Here is a 19,651-nt window from a genome sequence, read left to right on the forward strand (position 1 = left end):
GATCCTCCTTTACAGTGAAGTTTCTTATAGGTCCCGGGGTAGTTTAAGGCTATTTTTCTGCACTTCCACATCCCATCGAATAAAGAGCCCCTAGATGCTAGGGGCGCAGCCGCTAGTGTAGATTAAAGTACAGAAAATGTATTCTTTTGCCTATGTAGAAAAAGTGCAACAAGAATCAGCTTTAAGACGACCTTGAAACAATCAGTAGAAAATCAAGAAGATAACAGTATGAGTACATAGTTTTCAGTATGTCTTCATAACTGATTAATATCCGCTGGATCATAACCGGTTTTTAGCCATACTGAAAAATCATGTAAATCATCGCGCGTATTAAAGACAATTCGCTACGAAAATTAAATAAAATTCGTAAAATTAATAACAGTTTTGTTAATCCGGGCCTTCGGCCCTTCGAGACTAACAAAACTAGCTATTATCTTATAATTTTTCATTTTCATATCCGCGGAGCTGTCTGTAATACGATGCAATACAGACAGACTAACAAAAAGTTATGTTAAAAGAAATGACTAACTTGACAGAAAAGTTAAAGGAAAAAATATTTATTAAAAACACAATTTTCAAATGTCACAAAAGACTAGAAAAGTATTTCAAACTATTTACAAAAATATCAAATTACAACAAAAAAGGGTTAAAAAATAACAAACACTTAAAAATTTACTTTTGTTACTAACAAATATCACTAAAATTATCACATAAAGTGATTAGAGTATTTTTAATTGTATCACAAATTTTTCATACAGATACATAGATATGAAATATAACAAAACTTTTTTTGTTTTATACAAACACATTATTTGGATGAGCCTTGGACTTTAAAACTATACAATCCTTATATTAAAGCCAAAAAATGATTGTTTCATGAAATGAGCAAAACAAAGTAAATTGACACTTGGTGCTTTAGTAATAATTTGCGGACAATATGCCTTGAAAGAATATGAAAAAAGACTTTGTGTAAAGGTTAGGGCACATGATGCCTGAAGTTTACATACTATATAATTATCACTTTGAGATTTACATAGAGGTAGTTATAAATCATTGAGTGTTCTAATAAGCGTATGTAATAAGTTAAAGGGGACTATACACGAACAAGAGCAAGTGAATTCAAGCACATTTCAGCAGTAATTTTTAGGTGAATATGCTAGGTTTATGCTTAATATAATTATATCGACTAAAAAATTAAGTTTCTCCGTGATTTAAAATAAACAAAACTTTATTGACAAAATATCATCAAATGTTTTGTTGAGTTCAAAGTGCAAAATAAAATAACATGACAAAACACCAGGAAGATGCTTAAAACTTGCTCTTATTCGTGCATAGTCACTATTCCATGAGATTCTGTGATTAATGCTTAATCAAAATCTAACAATCCCTGCATTTTAATTTTGTTTATTTTGTATTTGTGTATTATTGCTTGGAGCCGGAGGTTGCGTGATCTCTCTCTTTCCACTTCATTCTCACATTCCTAAATTAAAGGACTAGCGGCTACGCTCTTAGAGGCCTCTAGGGGCACTTGAGGAGGGGGGAGTTGAATTCGATAACCAAATTTTTTATTTAAACGAAAAGGTACTCTCCCCCCAAAACGTTATAACCCTTCCCAGGACCTATGAAAAGCTAACCGGCCCTGTAAGGGAGAACCATATCCGTTCAGCGCTTGGCGAGATCCTTCGGTACAGACAGACAGACTATTCTGTTACTTTATTATAAGGATATAATTTCACATACAACCAACTCTAACAGGAAATTTGTAATAGAATAAGTTATTCTTTCGTACAGGATAGATATTGTTAAAGGACGGATAATATATCGCCCTATAGGTTAAATAAAATCTAACAGCATCCAACCCCTTGATTAAACGAACTTAGCCTAGAAGACCTAAATGTGCATGGTATTGAGTTGTGCTTTTTTATGAGGAAAGACATTCTTATTAATTTAACTACTTCGTGCTTGAAATAACAGCTTAATGGATACACTTACTGTTAGTGTAGTCTCTAGAGAGGTACAATATTGGCGGGCAGAGATATGAATACACTTACTGTTAGTGTAGTCTCTAGAGATATACAATATTGGCGGGCAGAGATATGAATACACTTACTGTTAGTGTAGTCTCTAGAGAGATACAATATTGGCGGGCAGAGATATGAATACACTTACTGTTAGTGTAGTCTCTAGAGAGATACAATATTGGCGGGCAGAGATATGAATACACTTACTGTTAGTGTAGTCTCTAGAGAGATACAGTATTGGCGGGCAGAGATATGAATACACTTACTGTTAGTGTAGTCTCTAGAGAGATACAATATTGGCGGGCAGAGGTATGAATACACTTACTGTCAGTGTAGTCTCTAGAGAGATACAATATTGGCGGGCAGAGATATGAATACACTTTCTTACTGTTAGTGTAGTCTCTAGAGAGGTACAATATTGGCGGGCAGAGATATGAATACACTTACTGTTAGTGTAGTCTCTAGAGAGATACAATATTGGCGGGCAGAGTCCAAAATATGAATACACTTACTGTTAGTGTAGTCTCTAGAGAGGTACAATATTGGCGGGCAGAGTCCAAAATATGAATACACTTACTGTTAGTGTAGTCTCTAGAGAGGTACAATATTGGCGGGCAGAGTCCAAAATCTTGATCTTAGACAAACCAGACGAGCTTTTGGTATCACACTAAAATAATTAAATTTTCAACAATTAAAAATTAGATAGTCTAACTCAAAGGGGACTATGTACATGTACAGAGCAAGTGAAGTTAAGCACCTTCCAGCAGTGATATAGGGCGTTTTTTGCTTGATACACTTGGTTTCCGCTAGATGTTATTTTATTTTGCACTTTGAACTCCACAAAACCTTTGATGTCATTTCGAAAACACTTTAAAGTTTTTTTTCTTATAAAACCATGATAAAACTTATTTCTTTAGTTTGTCATTGCATTAGTTATGTTAATATTTTAGTTCGGTAAAACTGTAAATTTGCTATGTCATTTTTAGAGATTTGTTCATTTAATGTAATTTTTCTTACAAAAGAGGACTATCCACGAACATGAGCAAGTGATTTTAAGCACCTTCCAACATTGATCCATAGTATTTATTTAGTGAATATACTAGGTTTATGTTAAATATTTTGTTTATCGACTAAAAAGTTATGCTTCACCATGGTTTTATGAAAAAACTTTAAAATGTAAAGCATTTTTAGATACAATATCATCAACTGCTTTGTTGAGTTCAAAGGACAAAATAAAATAAAAGCATCAAATGCTGTAAATTGCAAGAGTACATTAATTAAACTGTTTAAAATATTACAAGCTACCAACACTTTTTCTAAACATACATTTTTAATAAAATGATAAACTTTTGAGTCAAAGCTTTTTAAAACCAGTTTGAACTCATCAAAACATTTGATGATATTGCATCAAAAAATACTTTACCTTTCAAAGTTTTTTCATATAAAACCATGGTGAAACCTAACTTTTTAGTCGATAAACCAAATATTAAACATAAACCTAGTATAATCACTAAAAAAAATACCATGGATCAATGCTGGAAGGTGCTTAGAATCACTTGCTCTCGTTCGTGGATAGTTCCCTTTAACGACGGCCGCTAAAGTAAAAAGGTATAAATAGAACATTCACCTTGTTGAGGTATCGCGGAGGTATCATCTGTGCTAGTTCACGAAATTTTGCTGATATTTCATTTCTAGGCAGAAAATCCAATTATTATTTCAGCCGCTAGGGGAAAGGGAAGGGTCACAACCTCTACGCCCCCCTCCCCCCTCAAGTTATCCTAGAATGCTCTAGGGGATTTGCCGCTAGTTTTTATTAAAAAGGCAAGGCAAAAAAAAGTCGCGTTTTGGAACCAACTCAATAATCAAGTTACAGCTCTGTGTCTTTTTACGGCAGTACTATTCAGATCGTGTAGAAACGGCAGCGAAAAAACCAAAGTCCTAGATTGAAACATTTTCCAGCATAGCTACGAAAAAGATTAATATCCGCTGGATTAGAACCAGTTCCTAGACATTCGGAAAAATTATGTATGGCATCGTATTATATAGGTTTCCTACGAAATTAAAAATGTACAATAATAAAATTAAAACCAGTTTTTTTAGCCCGCTCCTTCGGCATGTTTGGGCTAAAAAAACTGGGGTTAATCTTAGAATTGTAAAATTAAAACCGCGGGAACGTGTTTATAAGATGCGATAAATAACAATAGTTACCTTCTGATGCGTTCAGCATTGTTCATCACATCTCTCTTCTGACGATGACTTTTTAGCACTGGCAGTGGTCTAAATTATCAAACTAATACCTAGCATTTAACATTTCATATTCATCAATATTTTTTTCTTTGTTGGTTCTGTATTATTAAAAGTAATGGAACTAGGAAATTGAGCAATAAATGAAATAATTTTGTTTAAATCAAGAATGTTAATAACTTAATTCTAACTAACAGCTGTGCCTCTTAATTGATTTTTAATGGAAAACTCGTTCCATCAACATAATTTTAATTTTTAAACAAAAAGTTTGTTTTAGATGAGAAAATAGCATTTGTAGCGCATAAAAAGGGAATGGTGGATCTTTTGATTTTAGCGGTTTTTATTGTTATTAGCGCAGGAATTATATTAGTTCATGATAATAAAAACAGTAATTGTAACATGAAGACTTTTTAATTCCAAAAATGTGTCAACAATTATCCAATTTAGTTTATCACTGAAAAAGACATATAGCTTCTAAGTTAATGCTGGAAGGAGCTTGAAATTAATTGCTCTCGTTCGTTCATAGCCTTATTTGGTTGAAAATGTAAAAGGGGAATTAATAAGGTCTGCAAGTTGAATGTCTAACTCTAAACTGCAGCAAAGTTGCTGTACTGCAGTGTACAGTCGGGCAGACGATTATATTCTAGTATAGAGGGGCTAGAAAAATAGCCTAAAGCCATCACAGGACATATGTGAAGATTTCCCCAAAAGAAGAACTTAATTGGTTCAGTAGATTTCAGTTATTGAGATCTTAAGCTTCAGACAAAAATATCTTAGGTACTACTTTATATAATAGGATTGAAATACCTCTCCCTGACTGCCTCGTCCTGGGTCTTTTTGTTTGCTTCTGTGGAAAGAACCAACACATTTCCATCAATCTAAACAAGAATGATCACGTCATGCTTACCCACTTCCATTTGGTTACATTATTTTTTCAAAAAGGCATAAAAAGTTAAATACTCAGGGATCTTAATGGATAAGACAATGGACGATCAATTGGTTGCTTTGATTATCCCCAATTATAGTTTAATTTAAAAAATGTTTTACTGCTAGATTGTATTCACTATTAAGATTTAATAAAAAATAACCAAATATGTTAAGTCAAACGTTTGAAAGAACGTTTGGGATTTAAAATTAATTTTCTTGACTGTCTTGGACTTGTGGAACTAGAACTAATGCAATATTTTATATTTTGACTAATTTTAAAGACTTTGGGGACTTGCACATCTTGTCCCATCCTTGTATGTATACCTGGGGCACCAGAATAATTTAAATTCCAATGTCGCCCCCTCCCAGTAAATATATTATAGCATTAAACCTGTTTGAACTTTCTTCTGTTGGTGGAGGATTTGGAGAACATTGGATCTTTTGGAGATGGGAGGGAGATCTCGTCATTCTGGATAATCAGCCGGACATATCCTTAGCACAGAGAAACGTTACCAACTATGTAAATATACTAGCTGATACGCCCCTAGAAGCCTCTAGGGGCACTTAAGGCAGGAGAAGGGAAAGTCGACCTCATCCCATTTTAAATTTGATTTTCAAACTAGTAAAAAAAAAATATTTTTATGGGGGAGGGTGGTGAAGACAACCTCCCCCAAAATAGTTTAAAACCTTTCCTGGACCTATAAGAAGCTTCACTGTAAAGGAAAACAATATAGGTTCAGTGTGTAGCGAGATCTTTCGGGACAGACAAAAAACGCTTACTGTTACATAAATATAATAGGATTCCAGAAAGTTCTTTTCAAAATATGTTAGATTTTGACAATTTTTACTTGAAAGAATAATTACATTAGCTTTATTACTAAAATATTATCCCCCAGACGATTAGACACAATATCATATGCAAAGCATTTATATGTTTTAGTCTTTTTGTTTTATTCGAAAATTCATTTTTTTCCCTTTAATATTAAAAAGACTGTTATAAACAAAAGATTTGTTTCCTTTACTATCATGAGCGATTTTAATATTGTTTAAGTAAACTCTTTACTGGTAAGGATTTGGGCTATTTTTTAGACAAATACATCAGCCCCTACGGGGGATAAATAGCCTACGAAAAAATCTATCGACTCGTAGTCTCAATAGACGTAAGACGTAAGACAGAGAGTTATAGCGACATTTCATGTATAAAAAGACTTACCAGGTTTTCTCTTTTCTAATAAATAAAGCATTTTTTTATTTTATATTTAAAGATACCTGGAAAATGGAAAATAAAAATAAATGCCGGCGCCCTTTTTCAATTTATTCCTCTTGTTGGTTAAACTAAATGCTTGTGATTCTTCATAAAAATAAAATGCTTTTCCTGGGGTTCCATCTCCCGACTGTCTGATCTTTGAGGAAAGTTCGGTAGCTCTATACTTTTCAACATTCTTACTCAATGTTAAACGGATGATACCTAAAACGGATGGGGTAAGATTATTGTAATATTGTAATTAAAGTATCTTGTATATCCTCGTAACAGAAAATTAATCTAACAGTTTAATACAGTCAAATATTCGGACCGTTTTAGCGATAAGGGGGGGGGGGGAAGTTCTGACACATTTGCGTAAACGTTGAGTACGCAAATGTGTCAGAACTTCCCCCCCCCCCCTTGTTATATTTTTCTCCAATAATCACCATATGCATTGCTGAGTCAAAAATAAAGGAACTGAAACTTTTAAAAAGTTTCTTACAAGTTTGTCTGTTTGTTTGCACCGAAGGATCTAGCTAACCACTGAACCGATATGGTTCTCCTTTACAGAGCAGCTTTTCATAGGTCCTTGGGAAATATTTTGTGGTAAGCAGCTGATCTTAAGCTAGATTAAAAGAAAAACATATTACGCGCCACTAGAGGCCTCTAGAGCGTAGCCACTAGTACAAAATAAATGATTACCTGGTTTGCTGTTACTATTGGGAACCTTGAAAAGCTCGCCAACCTCTGGAGAAACGCGAATACCTTCTGGAGGCGGGGAGGGTAGTGGTCGCGGGGTCTGATGTCCTGTGTTGGATGGTGGGGGCACATCAATACTCTGACTTGATAGAAAGCCTAGCTCTTTATCCAGGCGGGATGTTGGCCACCAAACGTCTTTTTCCCTAAACATTTAGGTTTTTTTTATTGTAGAATTTTTGATTCCGCTTTCGTGTAATTTTCATAGTAAGGAAATTTATACTAAAGTAGTTAAATTAAAGATTAGTTTGGTATTCTGAAGTGATTCCATCCCCAAAGTCATAAAAACTAAGGGGGAGGGAGCCCTAATAGGCAATTGCTCAACTTAATTCCCCCCCCCCCTCAACTTAAACACACAGACCAAAAATTTTACGCAATTTTAAGCGTCACCTAATCACAAATTTTTTTATACTAGGTAACTTTGTAATAAATGGGGAACTCTAAGCAAAAAAAATAACTTCTCGGGCAAATGGCACAAGGATTTAAAATTAGTTGTTATGGGGGGTTTGTATTAGATAAGATTAGATAAGAAGTTACGTCAGTCTTAATAAACCATCAAGAGAAAAAATCTACTCTTAAAAATATACAATGATTGATTAAGCCCAAAAAGATAATGATTATAAATGATTTATTTCCGGTTATCTTTATATACATTATATTCATATCTGACCCGCTCCCCACAAATCATTACCTTAAAAACTTGCTGTTATTGTTGGAGGAAGTGCTGAACTCTTCATATATGTTATCATTTTCTGTAACAAAATATTATGTATCAATTATGTTCTTTTTTTATAAGTTTTAAGTCAATTTTCTATTAATTTTAAAAATCGTTGATAAAAGTTCTCGATTTTTATGAAAACAACGAAAATATGTCAATTCTTTTTAAGACTAGAACTTTAAAACTTACACTAGTGGTTATTTTCGTAGGGACTTTTAATGTGGTGATCTTTGAGATAAGTCAAAGGCATAGATGAATGGAGCGAATTCAATGAGAGCAATGGATATATATATTATCATTACATGGATCTTACACCAAATTTTCATGTTCTGTAAACAAGTGAAACACGCAGCGGGCTCAAATAGCGATACACAACTTCCACCCACTTTACTTCATCCCCTCTCTTCATACTGGATGAACGAATTGGCCATGTTAGCAAGCTGTCATAATATTAATGTATATTTTGTATCAATTGCTACAGCTATTTAAACAGCATAAATCAAACACTATGGCAAGGTTAAACTATCAATAAATTAAGAACCTTGGAAAAAATAAATATTTATTTTAAGATTATTTCAAAAATGGAAATAATCTCTAAGATCTAAATACCAAAAAGAATCTACTTAAGACTGTATATTATATATAAAGGTTTATATTCGGCCTTCTTCTAAATACATTCAGTTACTTCAAGTTTTCTTCTCCAGGCATTTGATTATTACATATAACTCACCTGGTTTTTTAAATACATTTTTTTTCACCCCCACATATTCCCCCTCCCCCACCTTTGCAGAATTACACACGTAAAGGAAAAAAACTAACCCAAATGCTGAACATTTCCAGGCTGTGCAAAAACATCATTCTGAATAATCTCCAACTCTTCCAAGAAGTCCATCCTAGTTTATGGTGTTTAATTACGTATGAAAAAAGGGAATGAATGCAGGACTTAATAATCAAAGCTATAAAAGTTATACAATTGAGGGGTGATTCTTTTAGTAATCCCGTACTAAACAAAACTTGAAGAAAACTTAATACTTAATAGAACGCTTAAAATGCATAGAATTGGAAACAGTTGAAAAATTTTGAAAAATCGGGAATTCATCTTTATTCGTAACAACTTAATGCTTTGCTTAGTCAAAAAATTACAATTAGAACTTTTTTAAAAGCTTGTTTTTGCATACTTTTTCTATATATGCCCATATTCGTTTGCTTTATGAGGACTTTACAGTAATCATCTCTTCTTTATTTTTTTACTAAAGCAGCAAACCACGCCCATCTATCACTTTACAAACCCCCACAACCTTATTTGCTAGTAACCTTTTCCAGATTTATATAGTTTATTATGAACGTACTTGAACACCCCTATTGTCCTCGTCAGTGGTATAATCATAAGCGAGGACATGCTGCCACTGGCGGGCCATGTCCCCCTCTGCCAACATCATCTCTGTCGCCAGCACGGCAACCTCCTCAGTGCTTAGTCCTACCAACATTATGTTTGGGTCATGCATACAAGCACACTGAAAAGGGAAGTTCCATGAAGATCATTTCACGAGGTGATAAACTATAATGAGAAAATAAACCCAATATTAGTTGATTGAAATGCAAAGCAAAAAAAACGATTGCCATATTAAATACTAGATCAACTCGCCAAATGAATTGTTTGTCGGAAATTACGGCTATGTTATAACTTGCACGGATGGCAGTCGGATTGTCTAAAAACTGTTGAAACTTAAAATTCAAATTTTTACGGATTAAGGACGGAGGTTTGGTTTAAAAATCGGCTGGTTAAAGTTTATTTTTTAATATGAAATAAAGATTCAGTACGTATACGGTTACTTTTAAAGACTTCACATTTCAACTACGTAGCATAAAATGTATTTTTTTTTGGGGGATCAAATCAATACTTTCTTTACAGAAGATGAAAAAGTATATACCCACTTCATGGAACTATCCCTAGAGTTCTAACTACACATACATTTAAGTCTGCAATTTAAAAATGATTAGTTTAATATAGGTCTGTTAAGAGTAGTAGAGTACATCAAATGTCTAAATGCAATGTTATCATGTTACATAAAAAGACGGATTAGTCAGTACACCTATTTCTTCAGAATTAATTTATTTAAATTTTTAGGTTGATTTTTAAAACACTACCTAAAGAGTTGTCACTGATAAACATAATTTAAAATTCCTTTATGATCATTATCCCGAAATAAAAATTTTGGATTATTTACTTCTGATACTTTATGAAAAGTTTCTTTTGTTAGCAAAGCATTTCAGTACTAATCTTAAGTCTAGAAATCTCCGAAAACCGCTCTATCCCGCCGATTTTTTTCTTTTTCTCGCTAAATTAGACTATTTAGAACCGTTTAAGACAAAATTATTATTTTCTAATAAAGTTGGCCTTTTTATATGTTTTTGACACTTGTGAATTCCTTTGTATTTTAATATTAAAAACATCTCCAAGCTCTACCAAAAGTGTCAGGTATAAAAACCTAGAAGAAAATTTTTTTGAAAAATTTTGTCTCAAGCAGTGTGGCCACAACCAAAAAAATACTGATACTGAAGAAAAAAAAGGAAATACTGAAAATACTGAATCCTAAAATAAGAAAAAATACTGAAAATACTGAAGAAAAAAAAGGAAATACTGAAAATACTGAATCCTAAAATAAGAAAAAATACTGAAATACTGAACAAAAAAATACAAATACTGAATAAGTATTTTTTTATATGATTCCTCATTTCAAAATTTCATATATCATACCTATATAATTTGGGGGATATTTTAAAGACCTTTTAATTTTGCCTCTTAGATTTTCTTGCACCAATTAAGCAGAAAATGACTGATAAATATTTTAAATGATTACAAAACTTAAATACTTTTTAGTTAATTTAAGAGCATGCTAAAAAACTTTACCTTTAATAATCATGCAAAGTACTCACCTTAGATTATTCATTCTATTAATAGACAAAAAAAATATCTGAAAAAAATACTGTATAAAAGCATCTCAAATATCTAAAAAATTTATATTTGAGATGAAATTGAAAAAAAAATGTATATTACCATCATAGACGTCCAAGCTTTTTATTTTTTTTTTGGGGGGGGGGGGGTAATTCGCTTTTGGGGGGGTAAAATTCGCGCGTCGCAATTTTTTTTACCCCACCCAAAATTTTTACCCCGAGGGTAAAATTTGCTTGGGGGGGGGGGTTAATTACCCCCCCTGAAATCTGTTGGCAGGGGTAAATTTTTTTTACTCCCCCCAAAATTTACCCCATGGGGTAAAAATTTTTTTTGGGAGGGGTAATTTAAATTTTATTAAATATTTAGTATTAAAAATGCGCGCGAAGCGCGCAAAATTTTTTTTGTTTGATTTTTATTTTGGGGGGGGTATTTACCCCCCCAAAATTGTTTGGGGGGGGGTAAATACCCCCTCCTTATTGGTTGGGGGTGCCTACGGCACCCCCAGGTTAGAGGTAAGTTTTAAACGGGGGGGGGGGGGGGTAAAATGAAAAAAAATTTTGGGGGGGTAATCGCCCCTTTACCCCCCCCCTTAGACGTCTATGATTACCATAAAAAAAAACAAAATTAATGTACAAAGTTATAGGGTAATTTAAAGGAAAGTAAAGTGAGGCGCGAAGCGCCGAAAAAAATCTGACATCAACTACTTGAAAAAACATCTTATTTATGCAAAATTTTTTGGAATTTAAGAAATAATGAAAATACTGAATCATGAAAATTTCCAAAAACTGAAAAATACTGAATAAAATTTTCAAATACTGAATATTCAGTATTTACTGAAAATACTGAAGCCCCAATTTCCAAATACTGAAGATTTTCAGTATACTGAAGAATATGGCCACGCTGCAAATGATTCAAAATTATCTAATTTTGCGTGAAATACAAACATAATTTCGGCGGACGTTTTTTCCACAAATCTACATTGTAATTAAAGAAACTGCGTTCTACTCCTGTTTGGAAGTCTTAGGCCAACTACGGTAACGTTTACGTAAACTAGCAAATTAGAATTTGTTGATCTTGCTACGCTAATTCAGCGATACTTTGTTCGCTTATTTAGGCACTCCAAAAATAATGAATCCTAACTGAAGGACAAACTTTTTTAGAGAACATCATTTTAAATGTCCCAAGACATACAAATATTAACAAACACAAATTTTTTTTTGAATTTGTGGAAGAATTGAAAACTAAATGCCTTTTGTACTTATTAAATTAATATCGTAGAAGGTGCTTCACTTGCCCTTATTAATACATAATCCACTCCAAAAAAAGTGACATACTGTGTAAGAAATTAAAGAACACAATTAATATTTATTTAACAATTGTATGATGTATTTATTATATATAATAAAGAAGCAACAAGCAAATAAAGAACAAAAGTTTTGACAGATTACCAACAAGAATTAGTTTTAGCAAAACAAATAAACAGGTCTTCAATAATTTTATGCAAGTCTAGCAACATCCCAACTAACTATTACACAATTTTACCCACTGTATTTTAATTTAAACCCGCAGGATTTTCCTTTAAAACCACGGGATTTGAGCCCCACCAAGAACGTCAAAGCTTTTTTTAGAGGGGGTATAAAAGGTTTAATTGGGGTAATCTATTTTTTTTCAATTTTGAGTGAGGTAAAATGAGGGATTTCAAAGTTTAGACGAGGGTAAATGGGTATTTACCCTCTCATCCTTGGAGGTCTATAGACCCCACATACCTTTACCTTTAAATAAAATTAACGTGTATTTTCCAAAATAATAAATAACAAAGGGGCTTTAGTTGCTAATTTTGCACAGTGATACTTTTTCTAATAAAATTACAGATGCTTTTTTAAAAAGTAAAAAGTTAAATGATAAAAATAATATTAATAATCTTTAGCGAGTATCTGGAAAATATATTAATTATCAGATAGAAAGTTTATCCGTTTCCCTAGCTTAACTTGAACGATTTGATTTAAAAGGGGTAGTTTCACGAAATGTATTTGAACTTAATTTAGTGAACCGCATATTTTTTGCTAGTTAATGGGTTTAACTATATTTATAATTTATATGGCATATATTTGAAAGAATTTCAATTTTCTACCACGTAGTCTTGATATTTTAAAAACTACGTGGTAGAAAATTGAAATTCTTTCAAATATATGCCATATAAATGTAGTTTAACCAATTAACCAAGAAAATATATGTGGTTCACTAAATTAAGTTCAAATGCAATTCGTGAAACTACCCCTTTTATTTATTTAAAATTAAATTGTACAGCGCTTAATATTTATCATAAAACTTTTTGCAAAAAAAAACAATAAGTTTGCAAAATATGGCAAGAATTATTGAGAAACATTTTTTTAGGATTTAACAGTTAGAATTTTTAGAAAAATTTACAAAATTAAATAATAATATTCATTTTAGCCTGTTGCTTTACTATAGCTGCAAAAAAATATTTAATTTCTTTTTGTATGGCAAAATTAATAAAACATTTAGTGTTTGCTACAAATATTTTTTTAATTGAGATCAGTTAAAAAAATTTCATTGCATTTATAACAAAAATATTAAGATATGACCTATTTAATTATCTATTACCTATTCTACTGAAACAATTAAGTAAAATGATATGACATCTATTGATATTTTCGTCATTTTTAAATATTTTGTAAAATAAAAACTATGAAATAATAATAGTCAACACAGTCATAATCAAAAACTTTTCGAGTGAAGTAGTTTTTACTATCATAAAAAATTAAACAGAGGAATGTACTATTTTTTTATTTTAGTTTGAAGCTCCTGTTAAAAAATATTGATCAAAGTATACCCGATTTTTTCAATGTTAAGTTAATTAAAACAATACAAGTATAACAATATATTAACTAATTAAGCATATATTTGTTAATAATCACAATAAATATTGTAAAGGGGGGGGGGGGGGGCGAAAGTGACACTTTTTGAAACCAAAACTAAGAGTCAACAAAGGAACTCGACTAAAAAAAGGGTTACAGGTCTGAGATTTTTCATGGCAGTTGCTTTATAGGGGTACAATATGGAACTGTGAAGAAACGGCGGCGCAACCGCCAAAACCGCCGTAATTTTTGCTGCCTTTTCTCGGCGGTTGCGCCGCCGTTTCTTCACAGTTCCATATTGTACCCCTATAAAGCAACTGCCATGCAAAATGTCAGACCTGTAACTCTTTTTTTAGTTGAGTTCCTTTGACTTTTAGTTTTGGTTTCAAAAAGTGTCACTTTCGCCCCCCCCCTTTGTACACTTCACTAAAGCAAAATTTAGGTTTTTATAGATAACCAAAATAAGTAATATAATATATTGAGTATGAAAGGTTTAAGTAAGATAAAAACCTAAAGGGGACTATTCAAGAACTAGAGAGCAAGTGATTTCAAGCACCTTAAGCACAGGTTGAACTCAACAAAACATTTGATGATATTTTTGTTAACACCACGTTTAAACCATACTTTTTTAGATTATATTTGGCCTAAACCTAGTATATTCAACAAAAAATACTTAGGTTCAATGCTGGAAGAAGCTTATAATCACTTGCTCCTATTTGTGAATGTGCATAGTCCCCTTTAGTTCAAGTGAAGTGTATGTGCGTTTACGTACACTATTCGTGACATGACATAATGATAATTGTACTCTATTAATAAAAAAATTAAGAGGGACATTTGGCGTATTTTCCTGAAAGTTGTGTTAGTATTTAATCAATTGCTCTTATTAAGTAAAACAGTTCTTAATTATAGTCATTTCATGTATATATACATTTGGTCAAAATTAAGAACACTTTGACTTAATAAGCACATTTGACTAAACAGTAACACAAATTACTTGCGTGAAAAAAATGACCCCCTTTATTAACCATTATTTTGTAAATAAATAATAAATGCTCATGTTTCGCCCACCTAATTTTGATATCTAAACCTGACCTGTAATTAAGTTTCTTTGTAATAAATGCATCAAATTGAAAATGTTTTGATGGCCTTAAAAACAGGTAACGCATGAATACTAAAAATACTTTAAACATATTTATAATGCGGTAACGTTTGATGGAATGGTTCTTGAAACATTTTTAAAAGCTTCTTATCAAAAGCGTCTTAGCTGTACTATAGTTTTTTTTATTAGATCGTAATAAGTAGTTTTAAAACTTACTAAGGGGGGGGGGGGGGGTTGAAACATTTGCGTAAACCTGGTACCTAGGCTTTATCTTTGGACTGAGAGGATAGGTTATTAGAGATAAAATCATTCTTATATGATGAATTTCACGAAGTTTTAAAATTTTTTGGATAGACCTTCAGGTTCCGGAGCTGCAGGCCTCCAGGTGGTCTCTGTACAGGTAAAAATGAAAAAAAAAAATTTTTTAAGTTACAGGTCAACTTATAAAACAAAATATGCATCTTTTTTAATATTATTTACATATTTGAAGAAAAAAGATGCATATTTTGTTTTATAAGTTGATTACCTAGTAACTTAAATTTTTTTTTTTTCATTTTTACCTGATAGGAGACCTTCTGGAGGCCTGCAGCTCCGGAAACTGGAGCTCTACCCAAAAAATCTTAAAACTTCGTGAAATTCATCATATAAGAAAGATTTTATCATTAATAACCTATCCTCTCAGACCAAAGATAAAGCCTAGGTACCAGGTTTACGCAAATGTGTCAAAACTCCCCCCCCACCCTAATTACAAAACTATACAAATTCAAATAATATTTTGGACCATGTGCAGTTCACTGTAAAATATACCTGAAGTTGATAATCTCCAAAAATCAATGAACTTTAAAGGCTGTTAGCTGCCAAGAAATGGATAAACGCACATATTTTAACCGCGCATCGTTATAGGCGGCATGCGAAAGCTAATAATAATCTAGAATAGCCAAGATCCAATAGTCCACAGGGAAACTTAACTAAAGAAAACACGCATGAAATTAGTCTTTTTCGCGCATTTATGTTCGCTGCGAGATAACTCTGCATTAATGAGTAAAAGCTATTCCATATTATTTGTTATTTGTAAATTTCTTAGGTTTAAACGCGTAAGTGCAAGTTGCCTTTAAAGTTCATAGCTTTTTGGAGATAATATATCCCAGGATCCTTTTACAGAGAACTGATCCAATTTATTTTTTATTAAAACGGAAGTTTGATAAAGTTTGTATTGTAAAGAATAAATATAAATTGATAAGTACAATAATACTTTAAGGTTTATAAAAATTAATCTCACATTTGTACTAAAAGACTGTTACAATTACAAAACCAAGCATTTATAAAAATCAACATAAAGTTTCGATGTATGTAATAACAAATAATTTGAGCAAACAATTTGTGAAATGACAAAACAAACAAAAGTGTGAGAATAGTTATTTATCGCATCGTATTATAGACAGCTTTCTGCGGATATAAAAATAAATTTAAAGATCAAAACCAGGTTTGTTTAACCCGAGGGACCGAAGGTCCAAGATAACAAAACTGGTATTAATTCTATGATTATTATTGTGATAGTCGTGGAAAATTGTTCGTAATACGATGCTATATATGATTTTTCAATATGCGCTGAGAACCGGTTCTAATCCCACGGATATCAATCAGTTTCGAAGCCATACTGGAAAAAAACTGAAATTGTAACTAGAACACAGTAGAATTGAAAAGGAAGTATTAAATGTCCTTAACAATCAATAACTTAAATGCATCAGAGTATACAATTACTAGCGGCTTCTCCCCTAGAAGCTCCTAGGCCACTTGAGGTTGCAGAGGGGGGGGGGGGTGTAACCCCCCTTTGTAATTCTAGTTTTAAAAAATGCTGTGGTTTCCCTGCCTTAAAATAGTTATAAACATTCCTAAACCAAAAGAAACTACATTATAAAGGAGAACCATATCGGTTCAGTGGTTAGCAAGACATACAGAAAAACTCATATAAGGATAAAGATATTTTTTTCTTCAAATAAACTGTGGGTAACAAAATATATGAGTATTACAGAGCTCATTTGAGTTAAATCAAAATGCAAAATTACATACAAAGTAATAATAAAAGCACATGTCATGAAATCAATAAAAAGTTGTACTAAATAATAAAAACAAATAGGTAGACACTAACTAATAATGTCATTATTTCTCATTTTTATATGTGAAAAGTACACACTGAATCGTCCCGGCCAGAAAAAAAAAGATCTTAAAATTTTGAGTCTCATCCAAAATGTGGTGATACTTGGAAAAATAAAACTGAGCAGATCCAAAAATCTGTTAAAATTCACAACAACAAAAAATCCGGATTTCAGTCACATTTTTGATGAAACTTGGAATGGTTTGAATCGTCTCTATTTTTACACTAAATGTGTTTTTTTTTTAAAGAAACGGCAAGACATTTTGAGATGAGAGCCAAACTTTCAATAACATATTCTGTAGACGGGACAATTTATCCCACACTGAAAGATGGAAAATGGCGAGAGAAAAAAAACTAAATCTTGCCCTAATAGAATTTAACACCTAAAAGTTTTAAATCCGCTAGTTTATTGAGACAATAAGTAGAAGACAACGTGCAATTGTTATCAAGGAAGAAAAAACTGAAACCTAAAACAATTTTAATGGCGGAAGAAATGTTTTTTTTTGTGTACCATATCTCAGTTCCTAAGGAACATTCTAGAAATTTCAACAAGCTTTGTTTTTTTACTAATCTCAAGCGTTAAATCGATTATACCAAACTCCGCGATCATCTAAAAATTAGATGCTCTAAATTATCTAGTCTAGTATTGGTGAGAGTTAAAAATATTTACTAACAATAGCGGATCGGTAATAATAGATTTAACACATTGCTTTACAATTTATACAGCATGCATTACCCATAAAAAAAAGTATCTTATAGGGTTTACAGCCCTTATTTCTTAATGTATCATCAAAAGCAGCGTATATACTTGTTCTCTATACATTTTCACACAAGAATATATATAAATAAGAGCTTTTTAAAATTTGGCTTTAAAAATGTCCGTTGATACATACTTTAAATTCATTTTTTTTACTTTTTCTGGTGTAAAATTGTATAGAGAACAAGAACATATGCTACTTTTAATGATACATGAAGAAATAAGGGCTGTAAACCCAAAAAATACTTATTTATGACTCATGCTGTATTTCTTTACAATTTCAGATTTTTAGATTGAATAACATGTGAGGGAAATAGTTTTTAAATCTAGTTTAGAATATTAATAATCATATAATAATAGTAGCAATAACAATAAATTTCATTCCTCTTTCAAGCCACCCTGTCTGATAGCTTTCACACAGCCTTTGATCATGAGACTAAACCAGTAGATATTGAGTGAGTAGAAGAGAGCCGTACCTATCCGACAGACCAGTGGCAGGCTGAACAGTCCCTGGAGCATGGTCATGTTCGACTGGGTGGAGTACAGGTGAAGCACCCAGGGGATCAGAAGGATTCTGGCGGTGAAGAAGGTGAAGACCATGAGAATGCTGACAATTAGGTAGGCCCGGGTGCGTTTCAGCTCAAGCTTTGCCAGGAATGATCTAATAATAATAGGAAGATAGAAAGATTCTACATATAGCAGAACCCAAAACGATTTACCTTTAGTAATGAGTATGTGTTTTCCAACCTAGTTGAATTTTTTTTCCGTCCATACTTCTTTCCCCAATTACTTAACGGAACATTTATTTTTTTTTGAATTTCTCACACCCCTTCCTCTTAAGGGGAAGAGAGCTATGGAAAATATACGCTCCCTTCTATACTTTGTTAATAACTATAATTTTAAAAATCATTTGATTAGATGTAAACCTAACTAAAAGTACATATTTTGGTGTATCTTTTTAAATTGAAGTAAATGACACTTTGTTCAAGCCGAAAAACATAATATGATCATATTAATTAACTATTTTATACCATTAATTAAAACAAAATAATATTTAGACTAACCTAAGAGCAACAAATATACTGGAAAGTTCCATAAGAAGGGCAAGGCCAACCACCCCATCACCTCGCACTCGCCCAGTGAAGATTATGCCAAAGAGTAGGACAGCAATGATGCCTATATGATGGAAGACAATACCCGGCCACCACTGGATAAAATACATCAGATTGATGGAAGAGGGCCAGGTCTTACCCTGGGGAAGTGTGACAAGGATGTACATGCAGACAAGGTCGTACAGCCAGTAGCCCAGGTTGAACCAGGCGTAGGGCTTCAAGAACTGAATGTTGGTGTCGATGACGTCCAGCCTGGCATACAGGACCACGCATAGTCCGACCAGAGTGGCCAGGACTGCCTGCAAGGCTGATACCAACCAGTTGGCAGCATTCCACAGGTTCTAAAATGAAGTATAATTGTGGAAAATACTAAATATCTTTTTTTAGACAAACAGACAGACAACCTTTTTGGAGATCGCCGTTTTAGATGTTTCAAGGGACATACAAGGACGAAACAGCAACAATTTTTTTTGGAATTGACATAAAAATAAAGATTAATTCCAGTTTTGTTGGCTCGAGGGTCTGTAGCAGGATAGATACATAATTTTAAGTATGGTTAAGAACCGGTTCCAATCCAGCAGATATTTATAGGTTTCGAATACTGTAAAAACTAATAAATTGCTCACCTGGTTGTTGGGTACAGAGCTGAACTTTCTTTTGAGAAATATTTTGCTAATAACTAGAAGTCCAGTATGGAACCAGACAGACCCCACGCACAGGATTAATCCAAGATACTCCATCATGCACTTTTCTCCACTAAATTCTCTTATATATATATATATAT

General features: G+C 32.6%; 2 protein-coding genes across 5 annotated transcripts; both read right to left on the minus strand.

The window, feature by feature from the left end:
- Positions 1–546: 546 nt before the first annotated feature.
- LOC145317608 (uncharacterized) lies at positions 547–9,864 on the minus strand. Of its 4 annotated transcripts, none has more exons than XM_080158753.1 (14): positions 9,841–9,864; positions 9,268–9,423; positions 8,729–8,801; positions 7,883–7,943; positions 7,138–7,337; positions 6,568–6,660; positions 6,406–6,420; positions 5,584–5,684; positions 5,073–5,143; positions 4,230–4,298; positions 3,649–3,712; positions 2,599–2,688; positions 1,340–1,480; positions 547–1,093 (listed from the first exon to the last, which is right to left on the minus strand). In XM_080158753.1, exons 1-13 carry the CDS (start codon positions 9,847–9,849, stop codon positions 1,367–1,369), a joined length of 1,116 nt encoding a protein of 371 aa, XP_080014879.1. In that variant the 5' UTR covers positions 9,850–9,864; the 3' UTR covers positions 547–1,093; positions 1,340–1,366. The 4 variants fall into 4 exon arrangements, 3 of the variants coding, with proteins under 3 accessions (XP_080014879.1, XP_080014878.1, XP_080014877.1); XM_080158752.1 differs by having other exon boundaries at positions 1,332–1,480; XM_080158751.1 differs by having other exon boundaries at positions 1,320–1,480.
- A 7,149-nt stretch (positions 9,865–17,013) lies between these two features.
- Positions 17,014–19,643, minus strand: LOC145317613 (TLC domain-containing protein 3A-like). Its single transcript, XM_080158761.1, has 3 exons — positions 19,494–19,643; positions 18,820–19,208; positions 17,014–18,416 (listed from the first exon to the last, which is right to left on the minus strand). Exons 1-3 carry the CDS (start codon positions 19,608–19,610, stop codon positions 18,134–18,136), a joined length of 789 nt encoding a protein of 262 aa, XP_080014887.1. The 5' UTR covers positions 19,611–19,643; the 3' UTR covers positions 17,014–18,133.
- Positions 19,644–19,651: the final 8 nt, after the last annotated feature.

Source organism: Acartia tonsa, chromosome 4 (genome assembly GCF_053477335.1).
Source record: "Acartia tonsa isolate MP-2025a chromosome 4, ASM5347733v1, whole genome shotgun sequence".
Lineage (NCBI taxonomy): Eukaryota > Metazoa > Arthropoda > Copepoda > Calanoida > Acartiidae > Acartia > Acartia tonsa.